The following is a 19,490-nucleotide window of genomic DNA, read 5'->3' as shown; positions in this document are numbered from 1 at the left end:
ACTGTGGATACGAAGGGTATTTGTTTGAACTCTGACTGTAAGGGCCAGAATTTCCAAAGTGACCAGTGATTTTTGGGCTGCCCAGCTTGGCACCTAAGAGGGGTGTGGATTTTGGAAAGTGCTGAGCGCCTGTGAATTGGGCCCCTTTCAGGGGTTGCCAGCGAAGCACCCAAAAGTAGCCGTCGCTCGGGGAAAATCTTGTCCCTTGCCTTTATATCAATGGGCATGTCTACACTGCGGGGGAGGAAATCCCCAACAAATCCTCAGCAATGGGTCTCTGACCCCGGGTCTACAGACTCAGGCGTGAACTCTGGCACGAAAAACAGCCATGTAGATGTTCCTGCTCAGGGTCTGAGACCCATCCCTTCGCCAGGTTTCATAGCCCGAGCAGGAGTGTCTCTGTGGCTACTTTTAGAGCCTGGGCGAGCCTGAATCTGTTGACCCAGGCGCTGAGATGTGCTAACATGGGGTGGTCTGGGGTTTTTTCTGCTGTGTGACGGACCCCATAATGCTATGTGTGATACTGTGGTTGCCTTAAATGACTCTTCGCCCTGCCCTTGCTCTGCAATGTAGAATCTAGGTTCCCAGGTGGCTCAGTCCAGTGGGCCGTGTCTGCTTGGAACAGGACCTAGGACTGTGGTCTGCAGTCTGTGTCAGCCTAGGGCCTGCTCTCTGCGTTGCTGTGTTACATAAAGCCTTCTTTGATCGCCTCTGGTCCTGGCCTAACGTCTGTCTTCTCCCTCCCTCCACAGGAACAATGGGAGAAGCAGGTCAAGGAGGAGGGGACGCCTCTGACCAAGTATTACGCTCAGTGGAAGAAGCTGCGGGAGAAAGAGATCCAGCTGGAAATCAGCGGCAAGGAAAGGGTAAGGGCTGCAAGTCACCGGCTTCACTGTTTAACTGTACAGTGGGAGACCAAAGGACCCCATGGGATGGCTGCTGAGCAAAGCCGGTCCCTCAGCAGCATGGCTGGAAGAGGGTGTGGTTTGGGGTGCTGCTTGGCAGCTTGATTGGGTGGCCACAGCCAGTTAAACGCTGAATGGCCTTCAGCTCCCTGTTCTGCCTTGATGCCTGCCTTGCCAGGATCTCGAGCCCAGTGGCAGCCTTTGGATCAACTTCTTGGCTAAAGTGTCTTTCCCCAGGTTGGCCGGGCAGGGATGAGCTTGGGAGGCTGGAGCTGGGACGAGGCTCCTCTAATGGCTGCATTGTGCCTGGGTAGGCTACTGTAGCCAACTGACGTCCCTCCATGCTGAGGGCAGTTATAAGCGGAGATGAAGCTGCGTTGTAGAATTCAGACCTGGGTCCGAACTTCTCCCGGTGCTTGGCTCATGGGCTTTGCCTGGTTCCCACCTTTTAAATATAAAGCTGGTAGGGTGCTCAGATCGAGTGCCTTCTATTCTGTGCACTGATTATTTTTCAAAGGGGATAGTGGAGCTGAAACAGCCATACTAGGCATATGACCGCCTCCCCAGTGTAGTGCAGTGAGCAGGATCCTGGAAAGAGTCAGGACGCCTGGGTTCTGTCCCCAACTTTGCTATCTACTCACTGACACCGAGGGCAAGTCATCTCACCTGTCTGTTCCCCTATCTGTAAAACGTGGCTAGCGATACTTGTCCTTTCCTGTCAAGCACTTTGGAGTCTGTGGCTGGAAAGAGCCACAGTGGGAAGTGCTGCGGGGGATGATGGTTTGGTTCCGCGAGTGAGAAGGAGGACACATCCCAGCACATGTCCTTGTAGTCTTGGGACGCCTATTCCAGACTCCCAGCCTATTGCGGGCAGCCACCCCACATGCTGAGGCTTTGAGACCCAGCCATGTAGCGAATTTTGCAGATTCCCGCTTTCATTACGGAGCAAGAGGTTCCTCTTTGGGCTGTTTATGCACAGAGCCAGTTAAAAATAGTGTCTGGCACCTTTCATCAGTAGACCTCAAAGTGCTTTACAAAGGAGGCCAGCATCATTTATCTTTCCTGGGGAAACAGAGGCACAGGAGTGGAGTGGCTTGTCCAAGGTCAGCCAGCAGCCAAACCGGGAATAGAACCCAGGTCTCCTGATTTCCAGTCCAGTACCCGGTCCACAAGACCATACTTCTGTCTAGTACAGTGTTCCCTGTAAGCCCATGCTAGGGAGCCAGGGATTTGGAGTGTTACAGGAAGACTGTGCCGGGGAGGTGGTGTGTGTAATAGTCTGTTGTACAGAGTGCCTGGATGCAATAGCCGTAGAAGATCTCTGCCCTTCAGAACAGGAGGTTTCCTAACAGTGGTGGCTCCAGGGCAAAATTCTCTGGGCTGCTTTGCAGCCTGTTTAGCCGCTAATAGGTCAGGGGAAGGGGGGAGAGCACTGATTATATAGCTTTATAATGCACCAAATTGCTGCAGCTGTGGTGCATCCATTTAGAAATTCCTGCAGTGCATGGGAAACGTGACTGCCGCTTTCGGCAAATTCTTTGTTCTCCTAAATGGGGAGCCCTAGAACCGCCACTGCCAACGGTCTCTTGTGAACGCGCATTAACTCTTCCTTTCTCCCGGGCCTGCTCTAGGCGTGGTTAGGGCCCGGCTGGCCGGCCGCACCTCTGGAATGAGATTCACTTAGCTCCTGTGCTGGGTATGCCAATCCCTTTGCATTAAAGGCAAAATAACGAGGGGGTGGAGCATAGGAAGGGTTCAAGGCAAATGGCCGAGTTTGAGATTGCCGGGGTGGGGGAAGGCTTTGAACAGGTCCTGGAGAACTGCGCTTCGTATAACGGCTGTTGGAGCCCGTGAACTGGTTTATGCAAGCAAATGTTTAGCTCATTGCTGTAAGACGAGTGTTGAAGCAATTAACCAACAGCCACTTAACCAACAGCCACAACTCCATAATCCCTTTCAGAAAGAGGATCTGGAATTTGAGATTAAATCGCAGGTTGCAGTTAGTCACTGCCGAGTTAAACATCGGTGCCTAGCTGTTGGTGAGAGGAAAGCACCTGCTGCCTGTACTTGTCAGAGGGGAGTCCTTTGCAGGTTGTCTGTTGTTGCTGTTTGTATTATTGTTAACACCCCAGAAATAGTCTAGGACCCCATTGTGCTAGGCGCTGTGCAAACAGATGGCCCCTGTCGCCAAGAGCTTAGGTTTTTTTCCCCCTGTTGTTTTCAGGGTTGCTACAGTAATTAAGTCAGAATTTACTGAGAGGTCGTTTTTACACACACACACACACACCCCCACCCCCCCGAGTGCAGCCTCAGGGCATGGCAGCCAAAGGGACTGGTGGGGGCAGAGTGACAGGTATTCAAGTTTGAAGCGTACAGGGATTATTTAGGGACCCACTTACTGGGATTGGGGCCTGAAAATAAGTCCAGTGGGCTGGATCTTCAGCTGGTGCAGATCGCTGCGGGTCTATTGCAGCCCATGGGGCTGTGCTGATCAGCACCATCTATGGGGCATCTGCCTGTGTCTCAGAGATACATCAGAGGCATGTCCTAGTGCTGCCGAAATTATGACTTAGTGAGACAGGGCCAGCCACTCCCTAGTCTGTAGTCGTGAGCCAGGGGGTGCAGCTTAGCCAAATCCTCCGAGTGTTTAGTAATTCTTCTACAACTCCTTGTTTCAGAGGTGGGGATGCTAGGCTGGGTGGTTGGTTTGTTTTGCAGCAGGCATTTGCCAGCCTCAGTCAGGCCTTTCCTGACGGCAGAGGGGAAAAGCAAAGGGTTGGGGTGAGAACAGGAAATGATCTGAATTGCCTTTATCTGAGCAGCGTATCATGGAGGGTAACCTTCTAATGCGAGTTAGCAGCTGTCTGCTGGGAGGATGCTGTCATCTCTCTTCTCCCCACCTGGGTGTCACACACATACATTGAGAGGAGAGGGGTCAGAGCATGAGAAACCTGTCTCCCACTCTGCCTCGGGACTTCCTAGCTGACCTTGGAGAGGTCACTTGGCTGCTCCATGCTTTGACTCCCCTCCAGTAAAGTGGGGTGACCTGCCTCACCAGGCTAACTTCGTTGTCTGAAGCACGTTGAAATCCTCAGTCGGAAGGGGCTGTGCAAAGGGCAAACCCTCCTTAGAACAGAGCCAATCATTTTGCTGCTGTTTTTAATGGAGGAGGTGTCTTGGAGGAAATAAATCTTTGCAGTGGGGTGCAGAAGATCAGGAGATCAGATCAGTGGGGAAAACAGATTGCCGCACTCCTAGTTAGCTTGTATTTGTCTGATGCTTTGCGCCTGTAGAGGACTATATAAATGCCAAGTGTACCTGGCCAAGAACTGCAACTCAGCTAGCTGGGGGAAGGGGGTCACTGGATTCCCTTGATGCTGCTGGCTCTTGGTTTTGTCTGGTTTTCCCTTTAGATTGCACTGTGGAACAGGTGGGCTTGCCCTGCCCTAAGCCAGCCCTGATTACAGAATGAGCCGCACCTGGGCTGAACCAGGTGGTCCCTATGAAAAAGAGCAGGAAGCCACAGTGAAGGGGGGAAGCGTAGGAGACTACAGCTAGGTTTGCATATACTGCAGGGAGCAAAAAGGCTCCTGCAGGGCCCGGAACCAGCAGGGGAGAGTGGGAGGAAGCTCTCCAGGCAGGGAGGCCTGGCAGAGACAGCAAAGGGCCGGCAGAATGAAGCCTGTGTTTCAATTAGTCGGGAGAGAGACACTGAATTGGGCTTGAGGCCTACTAGCAGGGCATTTCTTTGAACTGTCTGGGGATGGGGAGTTGTTAAAGGGCCCTGAAGGGGAGGAAAAACAGAGGCAGGGTGCCGCAGGATGACCTCTGGCCGCGAGGGGGTGCTCAGGTCATGAGAACTTGCCTCTTACCCTCTCCTTTCCATTTGTTGTTGTTATTTATTGTTTGTATTATGATAGCGCCTCTGAGCTCCAGCCTAGAGTCAGGACCCTGCTGTACTAGGTGCTGTGCAAACCCAGGACAGGAGATGTTCCCTGCCCCAAGGAGCTTACAATTTTATGCTTGATGGGGATGTAACAGCCGAGTCAAAGAGCAAAACTCTCCAGGGTGGGCGAACACGGGACCAGTGCCAGTTGGCCTTTAACTATGGCATTGTGCGAATTCAGCAACAACTTCCCCTGGGGGAACGCATCAGTTAAGGGGACAGTGCGGAACAAGAGTCTGGACACAACCGCTGCTAACCTCTGACCTGCCCACGTAGATAATGGTCCAGCTGCCTCTTCCTCCTGCTCCATCCCATGTGCGAACGCTCTGCCTGCCACTCTGGACACAGCACTCAGCATTTGGAAGCTGGACCTGGGGGCTCACTCGTGTCAGGACCAGCGAGTAAAGCTGTCTATATGCTAATATGATTAAATGGTTGAGCTGGGATGCTCATCTGGGGAGCAGGAAATGGATATAATTGGCATCCCCAGGGTATGGTGGGGGACGATTAAAATACCAGACGGGATATTGTGGTGGTTGGCTCCGGGCCAAGTCACAGAGGGTGGGAGGAGACCTAGGAGATCTTAGATGCTTTCAGAATCACGCTCCAGGGAGAAATTCGGCCACGGGGCTATAAGCCCCCACTGCAGCAATCTGGATGGAATGGGAAGCGCCCCTTACAGGCAGTTCCGTTTGGGAGATAGAACTTAGCATTGAAAGCAATTTCCTTGCAAATCCTGCTAGGAAACGGCGAGCTGTGACTTCCCCAAGTGGGGCTGGCCTCTGCTTGATGCTGGTCCTGCTGGTGCCAGCCCTGGCTTTCCCTGCCCAGGCTAGGGGGTTACGCTGCTGGAGTGACCCCAGCGGCTAGCCGTTGATGGGTGACAATGAAAGAAGCCTTCAGCATAGAAAAGCGAGCGAGGATTTCCCTGGGCAGCCGGGAGCAGCGGGGTGTGAGATTCCCCTTGAGGGGGCTCCTACCACAAGGGTGAAAGGGTAGCTGAGGAAAGCCGGGGGACGTGGTCAAAAGGAAGTGGCGGGGCTTTGTTTCAGTCCCGAAGGAGCGTGGGATGAATAGACAAGAGGGCAGGGAAGGGTGAATTTTCAAGTGAGATTTCAGAAGGGCCTGTCGCTGCCTGAAGATCACTATGCTTTGAATGGGGCTGTTGTCTCCCTCCATGAGGGCTGCTGGCTTAATGATGCAGCATTGTGCTCCCCGGCGGGACGCTGAGCGCCATGAGGCCCATTAGGGCTGAGAAAAATCCACGTCCCATTAACGGCCATTTGAAAAAAATCCGCCTCGTTGTGAGGTGAAACTGGCCTCCTCTAACAACTCCGACCCTGCTGCCTGATTCCCACCCCTGCTCCCCGGTGGCTTCTAGCGGCACACGGACTAATCAGCTTCCCGGGAGGCACACAGGCTGCAGCTGGACGGGAGTCTTGGGTCTGCATCCTGTTTCTGTTGGCTTCCGTTCTCGAAAGTGACTAGTCATTGGGGGGTGGGGGGGTCCCTTAATCTTGGGGGGCCCAACTTGAGACACTGTAAAAGAGTTGTTTTCTAAGAGGGCAGGTGCTCAGTAGGTTCCCCAAATGGCCTCCTTTTTAAGGTGTCTCCTGTTGGGCACCCCAATAATGGTCATGCGAAATCCTGAGTCATTTTTGAAAACCTAGGCCATTGTTGTTTGTCCCTGACTGAGCTCAGGATTGTGCCAGGTGGTGAGAAGACCCATAGGAAGAGACCGTCTCTGCCCACAAGAGCTCACACTCTCAAGTATCGTGCAAAATGTCGATTAAAATAGCTCCCCCTCCCACCCCTTCGTTTGAGGAAGCAAACTTCTGCACATTCGGGTTGTGAGGTAAATTTTGCTCAAAACCAAGATCCATTTCCACTTAAACCCTGTGCCGAGCAATGTACCCCTGGGAATATGCCCATATTGGAGCTCATAATGCAATGAGGGGGAAAAAGATAAAACCAAAAATGATTTTTGCATTTCATAATCAATATTTAGCAACCCTAATTTTTAGCTACTAATCTGTCCCGGTTAGATTATAAAACCTGGTTCTGGGTGCTCCTCTCTTTCCTGAAAGACTTGGCCAGGACTGGGAACGGGACTGAAATGTGAGACTGAGCGCTCCTAGCCCCCAGCTAACCCTTTGAGTAGCTACGTGATAGGAAACTGAGTCCTAATAAACAGCTGACGCTCAGTGTGGAGTGAAGCGAACACTGTACCCTGGAGGTTGGTACTGGGACCAGAGTGCGAGAAGGTATTTATGAATGATGTAGCGGAGGACGTTGATGGCTTTCTCCAATCACATTATTGTTTAGCTTAATAAAACGGCAGAGCATTGCAAGGAAGTCCCAGAGATTTCCAGTGACATTGGGCAATTGGGCAGCATGATGTGTTTGTACAGTGCCTAACACAATGAGCTCTCGGTCTGTGGCTGAGGCTCCTAGGCGCTACAAATAATTATAATAGCAAATGAAATATTAACTGGGATCAACGTGAGGCAAAGCCCGTTTAAACGTCACATCTGTGCTGACCCACTGAGCCTGCAGGATACTCAGGGAAAAGAGAGTCGGGCACTTTTCTGGGTAGTTTGGCGAAGGCATCTTCCCCGGCGCACTGCAAAAGATTGAGGGTAGTACAGAACAGCATAGAGCCAGCTTTGAACCGTAACTGGCTGTTTGCACACTTACTTTGCACACAAACACTCCTGTATGCACATGTACCAGTCCTCTGCTCCATTTGCACTCCTGGCCAAATGGGCCAGTATCTACTTTTCTGCATGGCCATTGTAGGCTATGTGGAAAGTTCGTGCACAGAGGTGCACAGATCTCAAGGCTGAAAACGAGCCTGTGTTTGTTTCTAGATAGGAGGCATTGATACAGCTACCTCTGGGCTCCTGTGTACGCTTTGAGGGTAGGTCTGCACTGCAGTCAGGGGGCAGCTCGTGGAGCTAGCTGTGACCTCGCTCACGCAGTAACAGTGAAGCTGTGGACACATGGGCTTCCAGGAAAACTTGCCTGGCCTCTGCTGATGCTCCTGCCGCCATGGCTTCACTGCAGCCAGTCCTCAGCTAGCTAGATTGACGCTAGCTCGGGTGTGTCTACATGAGCTGCAGTCAGACACTTCGATTGCAGTGTTGACCTACCCTCAGTTGTCTTGCTTCAAGTAAGATAACGAGGAGACTGATGCAGAGGGAAGGGGCACGAGCAAGACTTGCACATATTGCAGCCTTGCAAAAGAGTCCTGAAAAATGTAGCAGCCCAGACACCAAATCCATTCGCTTGCCCTTGCAGTGATGGTTAGAAGGAAAACAGCGAAGTTCGCTCGCTCAGCCACAGGAATCTTTCCTGCAGGCTGCGTGGAATGCTGCACGACTGGGAGATTGCAAAGGCGAAGAGTGTCTCTGCTAGAAGGGACTGACTGGGTGTGTGTGTCCATGCTCAGTCGTGCCACAGTCTGGGCTGTAGGTTCAGCATTGTGCCTTGGGGTTGGAGGCAGGAATCGTGGGATGCATCTGAGGGCAGCGTGGACCTGGGATTTCTCGTGCATGTGCAAGGCTTGTGGCCTCCCACTGGGTCAGCATCGCTGCACCCTCCCCTGCCAAAGGAAGTGCTCTCTGGTGAAATAGTTACCTGTGGCTAGCCTGCAGCGAGTGGAAATGAACCTGTTTTGCCACCGAAGCCATCCCAAGATGAGCTAAACGCTTTTACTTAGTGGCCGCCTAAGATGATGCAAACAGCAGGTCTGGGGAAGAGGGTGATTAAAACAGACATGGTGGTTGGGTCAGCTCCTCCGGGCAGCTGTTTGGAGGTGACTCCCACTGGGGGATGCTGCCCATGTCTATTTCATGGCACGCAGCAGCTGCGGTTTTAAAGCCAGTCACATGCTGCTTTCTCTGCATGTCCTCGCAACACAGAGGTGACTTGGGAGACGTCTGGAGGGGCCGCATGAGAGTAGGCCACATCGTAGTGGATGGGGAGGCGGGAGATCATTTAAAACCAAGACCCTGCAAGTGGGTTGTGGTTCATCCCTGCCTGGCCAGCCTCTGACTTTCAGTCCTAGTGTTCTTGGTTATCATCTGTCAGTGCTCTGCTCCCAGGATCAATATTGCCCAGCTGGGGACCACAGCAGTGAAGCGGGCTGGGGAAACGAGCTGGAATTGACTTTTGAACGAGATGTGCAACTCTCTCTCTCTCTCTCTGCTGAGAGGCTGCTTTTGTATCTGGAGGGTGCTTCACTGCCTCTCCTAACATGTTGGATCTTGTGGAGACGCTGAAGTGGTTCTGCCCAGAAATGAGCTCCGTGGGGGTGGCCTGGCAGGTGGGAGCTGGGAGAATTATTCCAAGCAGGCTATTGAGTGCTCAGACGTGAGTGGCTCCCCAGGAGGTGTGTAGCCAGGCCCCAGCAGGGCAGCTGGTGTTCGGAGAGCAGGTGGGATTTGGTTTGTACAGAGTTGTAGGATTGGAGAGCAGAAAGGACCACCTGTCTGTTGCAGGTCACCAACCCCGCCCCGCCCCCAGAATGAGACCAAGGTACGACAGCCCACAGGAGACTACACCATTATGTGCCCCACACAGTGAACAGGAGGGGCTGAGGGGCACCAGTGCCCGAGGCTCCTGCAGTGGCGAGAGAGACCCAGATAATCCTGGCAAGTGACCCACATGCTGCAGAGGAAGGTGAAAAACCCCCACGATCACTGCCAGTCTTACCTGGAAATTGCTTCCTGACCCCACATACAGCAATCAGACCCTGAGCATGTGAGCAAGAACCAGCCAGCCAAGCGCCCAAGAGAGAGGATGATTGGTGCCACCTTAGAGCACTATCCCACCCCATCCTCTGTCCCATCTCCAGCTGTAGCCATCCCTGATGGTACAGAGGAAGGAGACAACCCCCCACCCCCACCCCAAAACCATAGAGGGGAGGGAGAGGAGGGGGAGATTCCCTTCCTGGCCACTGCATGTGATCGTCCAAAGCCCTGAAGCATGAGACTTTAGGAACATCTGACATGAACCAGAAGGGAGCCCCCAGGGCTGCCGAGCCCTGGCCCCCCTAACACAAGAAAGCCTGTCTCTCAACCCTGTTCATCGCTTTGTCCAGCTCTCTCTCACAATTAATTAGTTTTCCCCACACCTCTGACTGGGAGGCTGTCCCAGGATCTCACTCCTCAGCTAGTTAGAAACCTTCTTCTAATTCCCAGCCTGAACTGGTTCATGGCCAGTTTATCCCGATTTGTTCTTGTGCCAACATTGTCCCTTCCCTGAAATAGCTCTTCTCCCTCCCTGGTGTTTACTGCCTGATGTATTTATGGAGAGCAACCAGATCCCCTCTCAGCCTTCGTTTTGCTAGACTAAACAAGCCAAGCTCTTCCAGTCACCTCTCATAAGACAGGCCCTCCATTCCCCTGATCATCCTCCTAGCTCTTCTCTGCCCCGGTTCCAGTTTAAATTAATCTCCCTTGAACACGGGTAACCAGAATTGTACACAATATTCCAAACGAGGGCTTACTAGTTCCTTGTCCAATGGCATTAACACTTCCCTATCTCTCCTGGAAATGCCTTGCCTGATACATCCTACAGTTGCTTTTTTTTTTGCAGCCACATCACATTGCTGGCTCAGAGCCATCCTGTGATCGACGAATACACCTAGCGCCCTCTCCTCCTCTGTCGCTTCCAAGTGATGAGCCCCTAGCTTCTTGCAGAAATTCTTCTTGCACTTTAAGTGTACCACCTTACACTCTGTACTATTACAGTTACTGTCACTCCAGCTCTTCCAGGATAACATTCAGATCCTCCTCTGTGCTGACGATGCCTCCCATCTTTGCACCACCAGCCCATCGCATTAGCATTCTCCTGTTGTTTTGTTGTTTGGTGCTAAGGTCATTAATAAAGATGTGAAATAAGATCAGTTCCCAGGGCCAATTCTTGAGGAGCTCCACTAGTGATGTCCCTCCAGTCCGATAGTTCACCTTTCAGCACAACCTGTTGCCTTCCCCCATTAGCCAGTTCCTTACTCACCTCTAAATTCTTAACCTAAGGTCCCCCCCATCTCTAATTTAAGCAGTCATTTCCCGTGTGGGACTGTATCGAATGCTTTATCGAAGTTTGCATTCAAATTGTCCTTGCCCTGGTGGCCTGAGCCCTTGCCGGCAAATCCCCATCCTTGCTGCTCTCGGGGAGGTGCAGAGAACAGGGACGTGGGGTGGATTGCTACTGCTAAATGGCGAACTGCTGCTGGCGGTTTCTACAGCCTCAAAGCTGGGCCCCGGGGCTAGCAGCGGTGGAAGCTGTGGTGGAGACAGAGCGTGGGCATCTTTACCCCCTTGTCATTTAATTCTGCTCTGATGTGGGCTAGGCGATGCTGGTAACAGAAAGCACCTCCACCGTGGGCTATAGTAGGGCTTCCACCATGGCATGGCACTGGTGGAGAACCACTGCTGCGTCGCCGGCTTGTGCAGAGGCAACCTAGGTCATCCCTTGGTGAGCAGCGACCAGCTGAGCTCTTGGGGCAAGCCAAGCTGTAAATCCAGTAGCTAGAGACCTACCAGATCAGGCTGTCCACCCGCGTAAGGCTGGCTAGTCGCCAGAGCTACACTTCTTGAACTGGGGAGCCATGCAAGCAATCACGTGAATAGCTTTTCTTACCTGGAAAGCTGCAATGGGCCATTTCCTGCGGAGGGACCGCTGCCAGCAGTTGTTTCGTGGCGGGGTTGCTGGAGTGGAAATACTTGGCGTGCATTAGCTTACCTTTGTAACTGATTCCCGGGCGTGTTCGCCGCTTCCCATGCAGGCGTAATAGTCCTTTGCCGGCAGGCCGTGCGGATTTCAGCGGCAGTGCGAAGCCGCGGTTTGGGGGTTGAAGCTCAGTCTCGGACGTTGGCTTGCCGACCAGGGTGGGCCCGGCGTCACAGCTGAAGGCAGAGACCGTTTCGAAAGCTGATTTCATTGTTTTCTGGCCCATCTAGCTCGATGACTTGAACCTCCCAGAGATCAAACGGAAGCGGCCGGAGGACAGGAAGGAGGAGGACAAGAAAGAATTCAAGGATCTCTTTGAGCTGGACAGCGACTCTGACGGGGAGAGCGGTGGATTCTCTGTGCAAGGTATGGGGCTGGGAGGAGTTTGATTGTGTATTGCAAAGAGGCAGGGCCAAATCCAGATGGTGCCTTGCCGACTTGGGGGAGTTGCATTGCAGCTGAGCGTGGCCCATCAGGCTTGGGGACATGGAGAGAGAACGGTATGGAGTTTCCTTTTGTGGCTTTTCAACCAGCATAGGGAAGCTCATTTAGAGCCTTTCATTTTGCCCTGGTGTCTTTTTGCTTTGCCTCTCTCCAGCTCATTCTAAAGTCCCCATTAGCCTTCATCTCCCTTCTTGACCCTCCACCCCACCCCCCCAGCACCTGCGTTTTGCTGTAGATGCTGACCCTTGCCAGCGGCTCTCTGATAATCCAGCAGCAGGCGCTCATCGTAAGGTAGCGCCCACTCTCTCAAATGTTTCTGTGATAGATTCAATCACTGCAAGGAGTTCTGGGGTAGTTCTTGAACGCAGGTCTATGGTCCTCTGTGTCTCGCTTTTCCTTCTGTACAACGGGAATACTAGCACGGCCTGCCTCACAGGGGTGTTGTGGGGATAAATACAGTACAGACTGTGAGGTCAGTACCAGAAGTAGGCCCAGCAATTGCTGGTTTCCAGAACAGAGACAGTCTTTGAGAGAAGGTCAGTTCCTCCCAAACCCAACACCCTTTCTGTCCCTGGGATCTTTTCAGACAACTCTTTAATGACTTAAGGACTGCACAGGTTTTGGATGGGGCAAGAAAGTTTTGGTCTGTAGAGAAAATAGAGTGGTATAATTCACGAATTAACCACTAGGGGTCCGCCACAGAACATGCTGAAAAACTCCACTGGACACCTCCAAAAGCTGTCAAATTCTTCTTTTAGAAAGTCTTGTATTTATCTCGTGTTTTCTGATTCTTATTACTAGGGGCATTTTCAGCAAAACAGGATATTTTTGTTAGTTCAGGAGCTCACCTGGCCTTCTTTCTTGCCCCCCATTTAAAGTTCTGCCTCCCATATGGGATAGTGATTATGATGTGTCAGAGTAAATTCTGACATTTGCTGGGGAATTAAGCCACAGAAGTTGATGAAACCCTGGTTTCGTTGCAGGTGTTCCTAATAAAAAGGGCGGCAGGGAAAGTTCAGAGAACTTTTGCCACATCAGCTGCATATTTAAAGCAATGGATTTTGCAGGTGTCCTTTGTAGTAAAGAGGAACAGGAAAAATCAAATGCACAACCAGAATTGGTGAATATTGAGATACCTGCAGCTCTGCCCAACACTGGGCTGGGGCTTGTCATGAATGCTTTAGGAGAAAGTCTCAGTGGTTTCCAAAGGGTTAATAATATGTGTAATTGAGGGACTGGGGAGTGGGAGTCCAGGACTCCTGGGTTCTATTCCTGTCTGCATCACTGGAAAGGTCACTTAACCCTGAGACTTATTTTCAATATTTCTATAAAGTGCTTTGAGATGCTCACATGAAAAAGGCAATATCCATGTCTGATGATTGGAGATATACAGTATAAGGCCATCCCTTCATCTCCTGGTTCTGGTCACCTCTACCAACCACTCCTGCTTTTGCTCTGGCCGCTTATCTGCTTACCTGATGAATGCAAAGCTTTCCGCGGTACAGTGTGCTGCACCGGGTAGAGGAGATGGCTCTGAGATCAACATAGGCCCCTGCCCAAAGTGAGCCACACTCCGCTGCAGAGGTGGGTATCTTGGGAGAGGAGCATAGGACGCATGGTTGGGCCTGTGAAGCCCAGCGGCACTGACCTCCCCATGGAGAGTGACGGGGGAAGCCTGATAGACCACAGCAGGCTGGCGATGTGAAATGAGCTGTTGCACTGACACGTTCCGAAGCCCTTTAGACACCAGTCATCCTCCTTCAGAAGATGAACAGTAGTGACTGCCCGGGCTGAAATCTCTGCGCAGATCTGCCACGGCCCTCAAACGCAAGTCTGGCCTGTCAGCTGGACCCCGGAGTTCCTGGCCCAGCCTGCTGTATTCCCCGGGTAATGGGGGATAGTGAAAAGTACCAAGTCCTGTATAATGTGGGGCTACTCCTGGGGACCAGCAGGAGGCAGTGGCCCGCTGAAGGGTCTGCTGCTCTCCGGGGAGTGCAGACATTGCCAGCTTCCCCCCCCGGGCTACGCTTGGCAGAGGCCGTGAGAGCGCGTTAGCTGACTCCTTGCTGCAACAGCCTTGCCCTGCTCTTTATTTCTGAGGTAAGAGCAGGTGCACTCAAAGTGGCGGGGAGAGCGGCTAAGAAGTGACTGACTGCCCTTAAAGTCTCCTCCAGTGAAGCAGCGCCCTCAGCGGGAGTCCCCAGCATTACTGGGGCTTGCGTGCACCCCCAAGCGGCCTGGGCCATAGTCTCAGGGCTGGGCCTGTCCCTTTCCAATAGCGGCAGTGTCCCCACATCTTACCAGCCAGGCACCAGCCCCGACCTTTCATTAAATGCTGTGCTAACAAGCAGAACGTCATTGACGTTTGCATTGGCTGTTTATGGTTTTGGCTGGCCAGAGAGTAGCACGACCCTGCTGGCTTGGCATATGCTTGGGGTGGGATTTTCAAAGTGGTCTAGGTGATTTAGAGACACATCTTTCATTCATTTTGCTTTGAAAATTTCAACCCAGACTTAGTTGCTCATGTCTGTCACAGAACAGGAGAGCAAGGAAACTGAAAAGTAGCAAATTGAAAAACCATTTCCTTATATCAGTTTTTAAACCGCATATAATAGGACTGTGGAACTCATTGCCACAGGATGTTGTTGAGGCCAAGAACTTACTAAGACTGGGCATTTATATAAATAACAAAAATATCCTGGGTTATAGTTAATGCTAAAAAGTAATATTGGTGGGAGATAAAACCATGTTTCAGGGTTTTAACCAGCCTCTTAACTATTAGGGATTAGGACAAGACTTTATTGGGAGAGCTTTTACCCTGCCTTGGTCAACTGTGGGGTTCTTGCACCTTTCTCTGAAGCATCTGGTGCTGGTCAGTGTCAGAGACAGGCTACTGGGCTAGATGGACCTTGGGTCTGATCTGATCTGGTGGTTCCTGTGGTTGTTCTGTGGGCAGCAGAAGAGAGCCCTCCCTTATCCACTCCCTCCTTTTCCTTAATTGACCTTAGTAGCATCTGCAACTGGCTCACCATCTTTGTGGCTCACTAGTGAGATGCAGAGAGCTGGACTAGAATAGAAATGCTTCCCATTCCTAGCCAGAGACGAGGCGTTTGGCGTGGGAACCCTTTCCCTTTTGATAGCATCATCTTCTTTCCATTTGTGGTTCAGTTTTGCCCAGACAGATCCCAGCCTGAATTCAGCCAGTGGAAAATCAGCCGTTAATAGCTAGGAAATTAGCAATTTTCTGTTAATTAGCTGCTGTTCAAAGCCCTTCTCTTCCCCCACCTTTTTTTTAAATTAAATATTGCTGTAGTTAAGTGCTCGTTAGGGTTTACAGTGACTATAATCTCCCTGGAATAGGTTAGCATGGAGAACAGCAAGATTCCTGGGGTTAGCTACAACTAACTAAAATACCTCGCTTGTTAACTAATGTCTAACAAATGTCAGGGCAGCTGGGGCACAGGAGAGCAGGTTGCTGAAGAGGTCTGTCCCAGTGCAAACAGTTCACTCGCTTTGAAGAAGGCTTAAGATGCAAAATGAACAGTAAAGGACAATCTAGTTCAGCAAGTAGCAGGGGAAAAGTATAGAAAAAAACCAGCCTCTCTCTCTCTCTTTCTCTTTCCCAGGCCCTGTAATCAGAAAGCAATTAATTGCCACAGGGGAAGCGTGGCTAATTAGCGTAGCAAATGAATGACTTCACATGCACAGCCACAAAATCCATGTTGTGTGTGCTTATTATAGTACCCCACTTCTAGGCTGAGGTAGGGGAGAGGACATGGCTGCTTTGATCATTTACTTCCACGGCTTCCTTAATGACCTGGCAGCCCTGGTGGGAGCCCCAGTGCAGCATGCTCCCATGTGGTGCTTACGGCCTGGACTTGCACTCGGTAGGATTGGGGCCCGCACGTGCCCTAAAGCTGCTGGTGCAGAAGGCAGGTGGACCCTGAAGAGCGAGGCTTTCGCCAGGCATTCGTGAGTGTACAGTGCAGCTGACATTACACCTCCCTCGGTTCTGTTCCCTGCAGGGTGCGGTGCTCTGTCTCCATGGGTTTGTCAGCTGATCACAGGATAAGCAGCACCCACCTAAACTGCTCTGGGCAATTCAGTTAAAATCCCCCAAACAGCCACAACAGCAACTGAACAAACATCCCCCAAACACAACTCCCCATTGCTCGCTGTCCCCTATCCTCACCCTCCCCCCCCACGCCCATGGTCCAGCTGCAGGGGTACTGGATGGAATTCATTCTGTCGTCTGGCTCCCGTGTTCCCTTAGGAATTACTGCGTTTAGGCAGAGGCCTTGCCACTGGGACACACGAGAGCTCTCTTTGCTGGGCCTCGGGCAAGTGTGCGGGGAGAGCTGCCGTGCAGAGCCCGGCATGAAATTGGGCTCCGTTGTGGGTGGAGCAGCCTTCCACCCCCTGAAGCGCAGGGAAGGAGGGGAACGGAGCTGGACAGCTTGTGGGGTATTTAGGGTCGGCTGTATCCAAGAGAGCATGGTCAGAAGGGCAGGCTGCAGTTGGTCCTGCTGGGAGGGTGGATACGGTTCCTTTCTCTGGCGGCCCTGTGTGCTCCAGTAGGGTCTGGGGAGCTGTGTCCTCCCCCTCCCTCCTGTCTGGCCTGGCTGATAGCAGGAGCTCAGCTGGCCCCTCGCCTGAGGGGGGAGGCTGTCGAACCTCAGGCGGCTGGAAATGGGGAGGTGCCCTGAGCTTCCCTGTTCTCCCAGGCTCCTGGAGGGGCAGCTGCAGGGGATCGAAGTACCAGCTGAACTGCTGACAGGATTGTGCGGGGTGCACCCCAGTCTCTGCTCTGGTCTTAATGCAGGGGGCTGCAGTCCTACCGTCCTCCAGCTGGAATGTGTACTGCCTCCTACCCCCACCCGGGGGGTGCGCTCACACCCCTCCAGCTGCACCGAGGGGGTTATGTACCGCCTCTTTCCCGCACACTGGGGGTGCCCCCCCTTCTTCTCCAGCTGCACCTGGGAGGGGTCAGGGATTTGCTGCTTCCTGGCTCGTGCTCTGAAGCAGCTGTCGGCAGCTTGGTGTGTGCAGCTTGAGCAGCCCTTGGCTCTGCTCAGCTCGGCTCCCAGGTGGGAACTGGCCTCCCCCACCTCCCTCCAGGGTGTGGCAGCAGCAGCCGCATATCTGCTGGAGCTGTTGTCCTTGGAAGCCTCCCGAGGGGTCCCTGGGAAGCAGTATCCCCACCCTGGGGGGAGACAGGAGGGGTCCAGTAGGCAGAGGGGAGGGGGTGTTGCTCCCCCTTATGACTAGATGTTGGGGAGCAACACTGAGGGTGCAGACGAGGGTGGGGGAGAGGCTGCTCTGTGACACAGGGAGCAGAACAAGATTGGGTGGGTCCCTATGGGGGTGAAGTGGCAACTCTGTAATATGGGGGGATGTGTGGTAGGTACTTACAGGGGGAAAGGCTCCTGTAAGGGACAGAGTATCCAGGATGGGGAGCAGTGAAATGGAGCAGCTCCCTTACGGGCAGAAGCAGCTCGTATCTGGAGGGGGGATCTTAGAGAGGACACTTGCCCGTATGATTCCAGACGTTACGGTGCGCACGCACCCACACAAGGTCTCCATTTAGCAGGGTGAAAACCCAGGCTGTCGACAGGGAGAGGGAACTATATTTAAAACTAAAAAATGGGGAGGGATATCGGGGGGGGGGAGGGGTGTCCTGCACCCAGTTTCTATGGTCTCTGCTTCTTTTGCTTCTCTTTCATGTCGCTCATCTCCCTGAGTCTTGGAGATTGCTTCTCCTTAGTTATAGTGAGAGGACGTAGCTGTCGCTGTGTGTACGTTCCAGGGAGGGTTACATGGAGAGTCATAAAGACTTAGGGACGATGATAAACCTTTCCAGTGATTTTAGGACAAGCGCGCTCTTCTCTTCTGGCATTGCTTTTATGGACCTGCTGTACTGGATGGAAATACTGTAAGACAGCAAACATCGTTTGGGGGAGGGAGGGGTTGCAGGTGCAGTAGCTGCTTAATTGCCTCAATAATTGGTGATTTTCTTTAGGGTCCGCCCTAAAATAATGAGGAATTGATTATTTTTGCTGTAAACACATGTTCACGCCCCGGCTGCCTCTGCGAAAATGCGTCTTACCATAGCAAATGATTAATTCTGGAGTGAGCATGTCAATACGTATTGTGCATAAAAAGCGCACACAACTGTGTGTGTGTGTGATCTGTATGTACATTATACATGTACATACCCCTCGTGTGTGTGCAGTGTCTGTACAAAGTGTGTGTATAAAGATGATGTGGGATGAGCAGCCGTGGTGAGGCGCACGATATAAATACCTAGAGGCTACAGTCATGTAGAATGTGTCCATAGCTGGGATCTGCGTCTGTTGTGATTAAAGGGGTGAGGGCACAGTTAAAAACGTTGTGTATATGTACATGTAAAATATACACACACTCCTCTGGCTATAGCTGTATGCTGTGGTACATATATAATACACATAACCACATGTAAACACTTCCGTGATAAATGAATATATTCACAGTTGGTGTGAGTAGGCTAAAGACAAAAGTAGAATCACCCTTATGCTTCAGGGCTGCTCTGGGTCAGGAAGCAAAACCGCTGGGGGCCAGGCTGCTCCAAATTGTCCATTGCAGGGTTTCATGTTCCTTTCTCTGAAGCATCTAGTGCTGGCCACTGTCCGAGCAGGGATACGGACCCAGATAGCTCACTGGTGTGGTCGGGTGTGGCTATTCTTGGGTTCCTATCTATAAATCTGGAAAGTCATTCCCCCAAATTAGATACATACTGGGCAACTGAGAAACGAGAAGTATTTAAGTAGGCTGAAATGGCATTGCCATTTCACTGTCTGTAACGTGCTAACATTTGGCTACTGCAGCTGATCAAATCCTGTTTGGGTTTGTCTCACAGAGTCACTTAGGGGTACGGCTATGGTTTGTGTTGTGTGTTGCATATCAATATGGCAGCATGAGGTGTATGTGGAATAGTATGGATACAGTATCATTGTCTTTTTGCCTGTTATAGTACAACAGCTCTCTAAAATGACCCCAGAGCCAATCCCAAAAGATTGGTCTTGTCTCTTTTTTAGCCAGGAATTCGCTTCCATCAACACTCGGTTCTGGAATTGTGTTGATTACAAGCAGAGCGTGGTGGAGCCCAGCAACTTTCTGCAGCTGGGATTGTGTCAAACTCTCTCTCCCTCCCCCCTCTCCCCCCCCCCCCCCTGTTTTTATATGAGATCTGAGACATTAGAGACCTGGCTGTACGTGTGTGTTGGAGAGGGGGAGCATGTGTGCCTACGCTTAACTATAGGCATAAAACACGAGACATGAATGTAGGGTCCAGTCTCACAGGGTGCTGAGCGCCCTTGACACCTATGTGTTGGTGAATGTTTGACATCCTGCTCCCCTGTTCCTCAGTTTCACAACCCTAATGATTCTCTCCCCAGTCCCTTCCTTCTGGTCTTTCCTTT

At 51.9% G+C, this 19,490-nt stretch overlaps 1 protein-coding gene across 6 annotated transcripts in view; it reads left to right on the top strand.

The window, feature by feature from the left end:
- NOC2L (NOC2 like nucleolar associated transcriptional repressor) overlaps positions 1-19,490 on the top strand; it is an 83,911-nt gene that overhangs the window by 52,608 nt on the left and 11,813 nt on the right. For all 6 annotated transcript variants that reach the window (XM_007070252.4, XM_027832291.3, XM_043531535.1 and 3 more), the window contains exons 16-17: positions 753-866; positions 11,820-11,955. In XM_007070252.4, the coding sequence (XP_007070314.2) occupies positions 753-866; positions 11,820-11,955 (250 nt within the window). The remainder of the gene's footprint in view (positions 1-752; positions 867-11,819; positions 11,956-19,490) is intronic.

This window comes from Chelonia mydas, chromosome 18 (genome assembly GCF_015237465.2).
Source record: "Chelonia mydas isolate rCheMyd1 chromosome 18, rCheMyd1.pri.v2, whole genome shotgun sequence".
NCBI classification, from domain to species: Eukaryota; Metazoa; Chordata; order Testudines; family Cheloniidae; genus Chelonia; species Chelonia mydas.
This window is presented reverse-complemented; position numbering and strand designations above follow the sequence as displayed.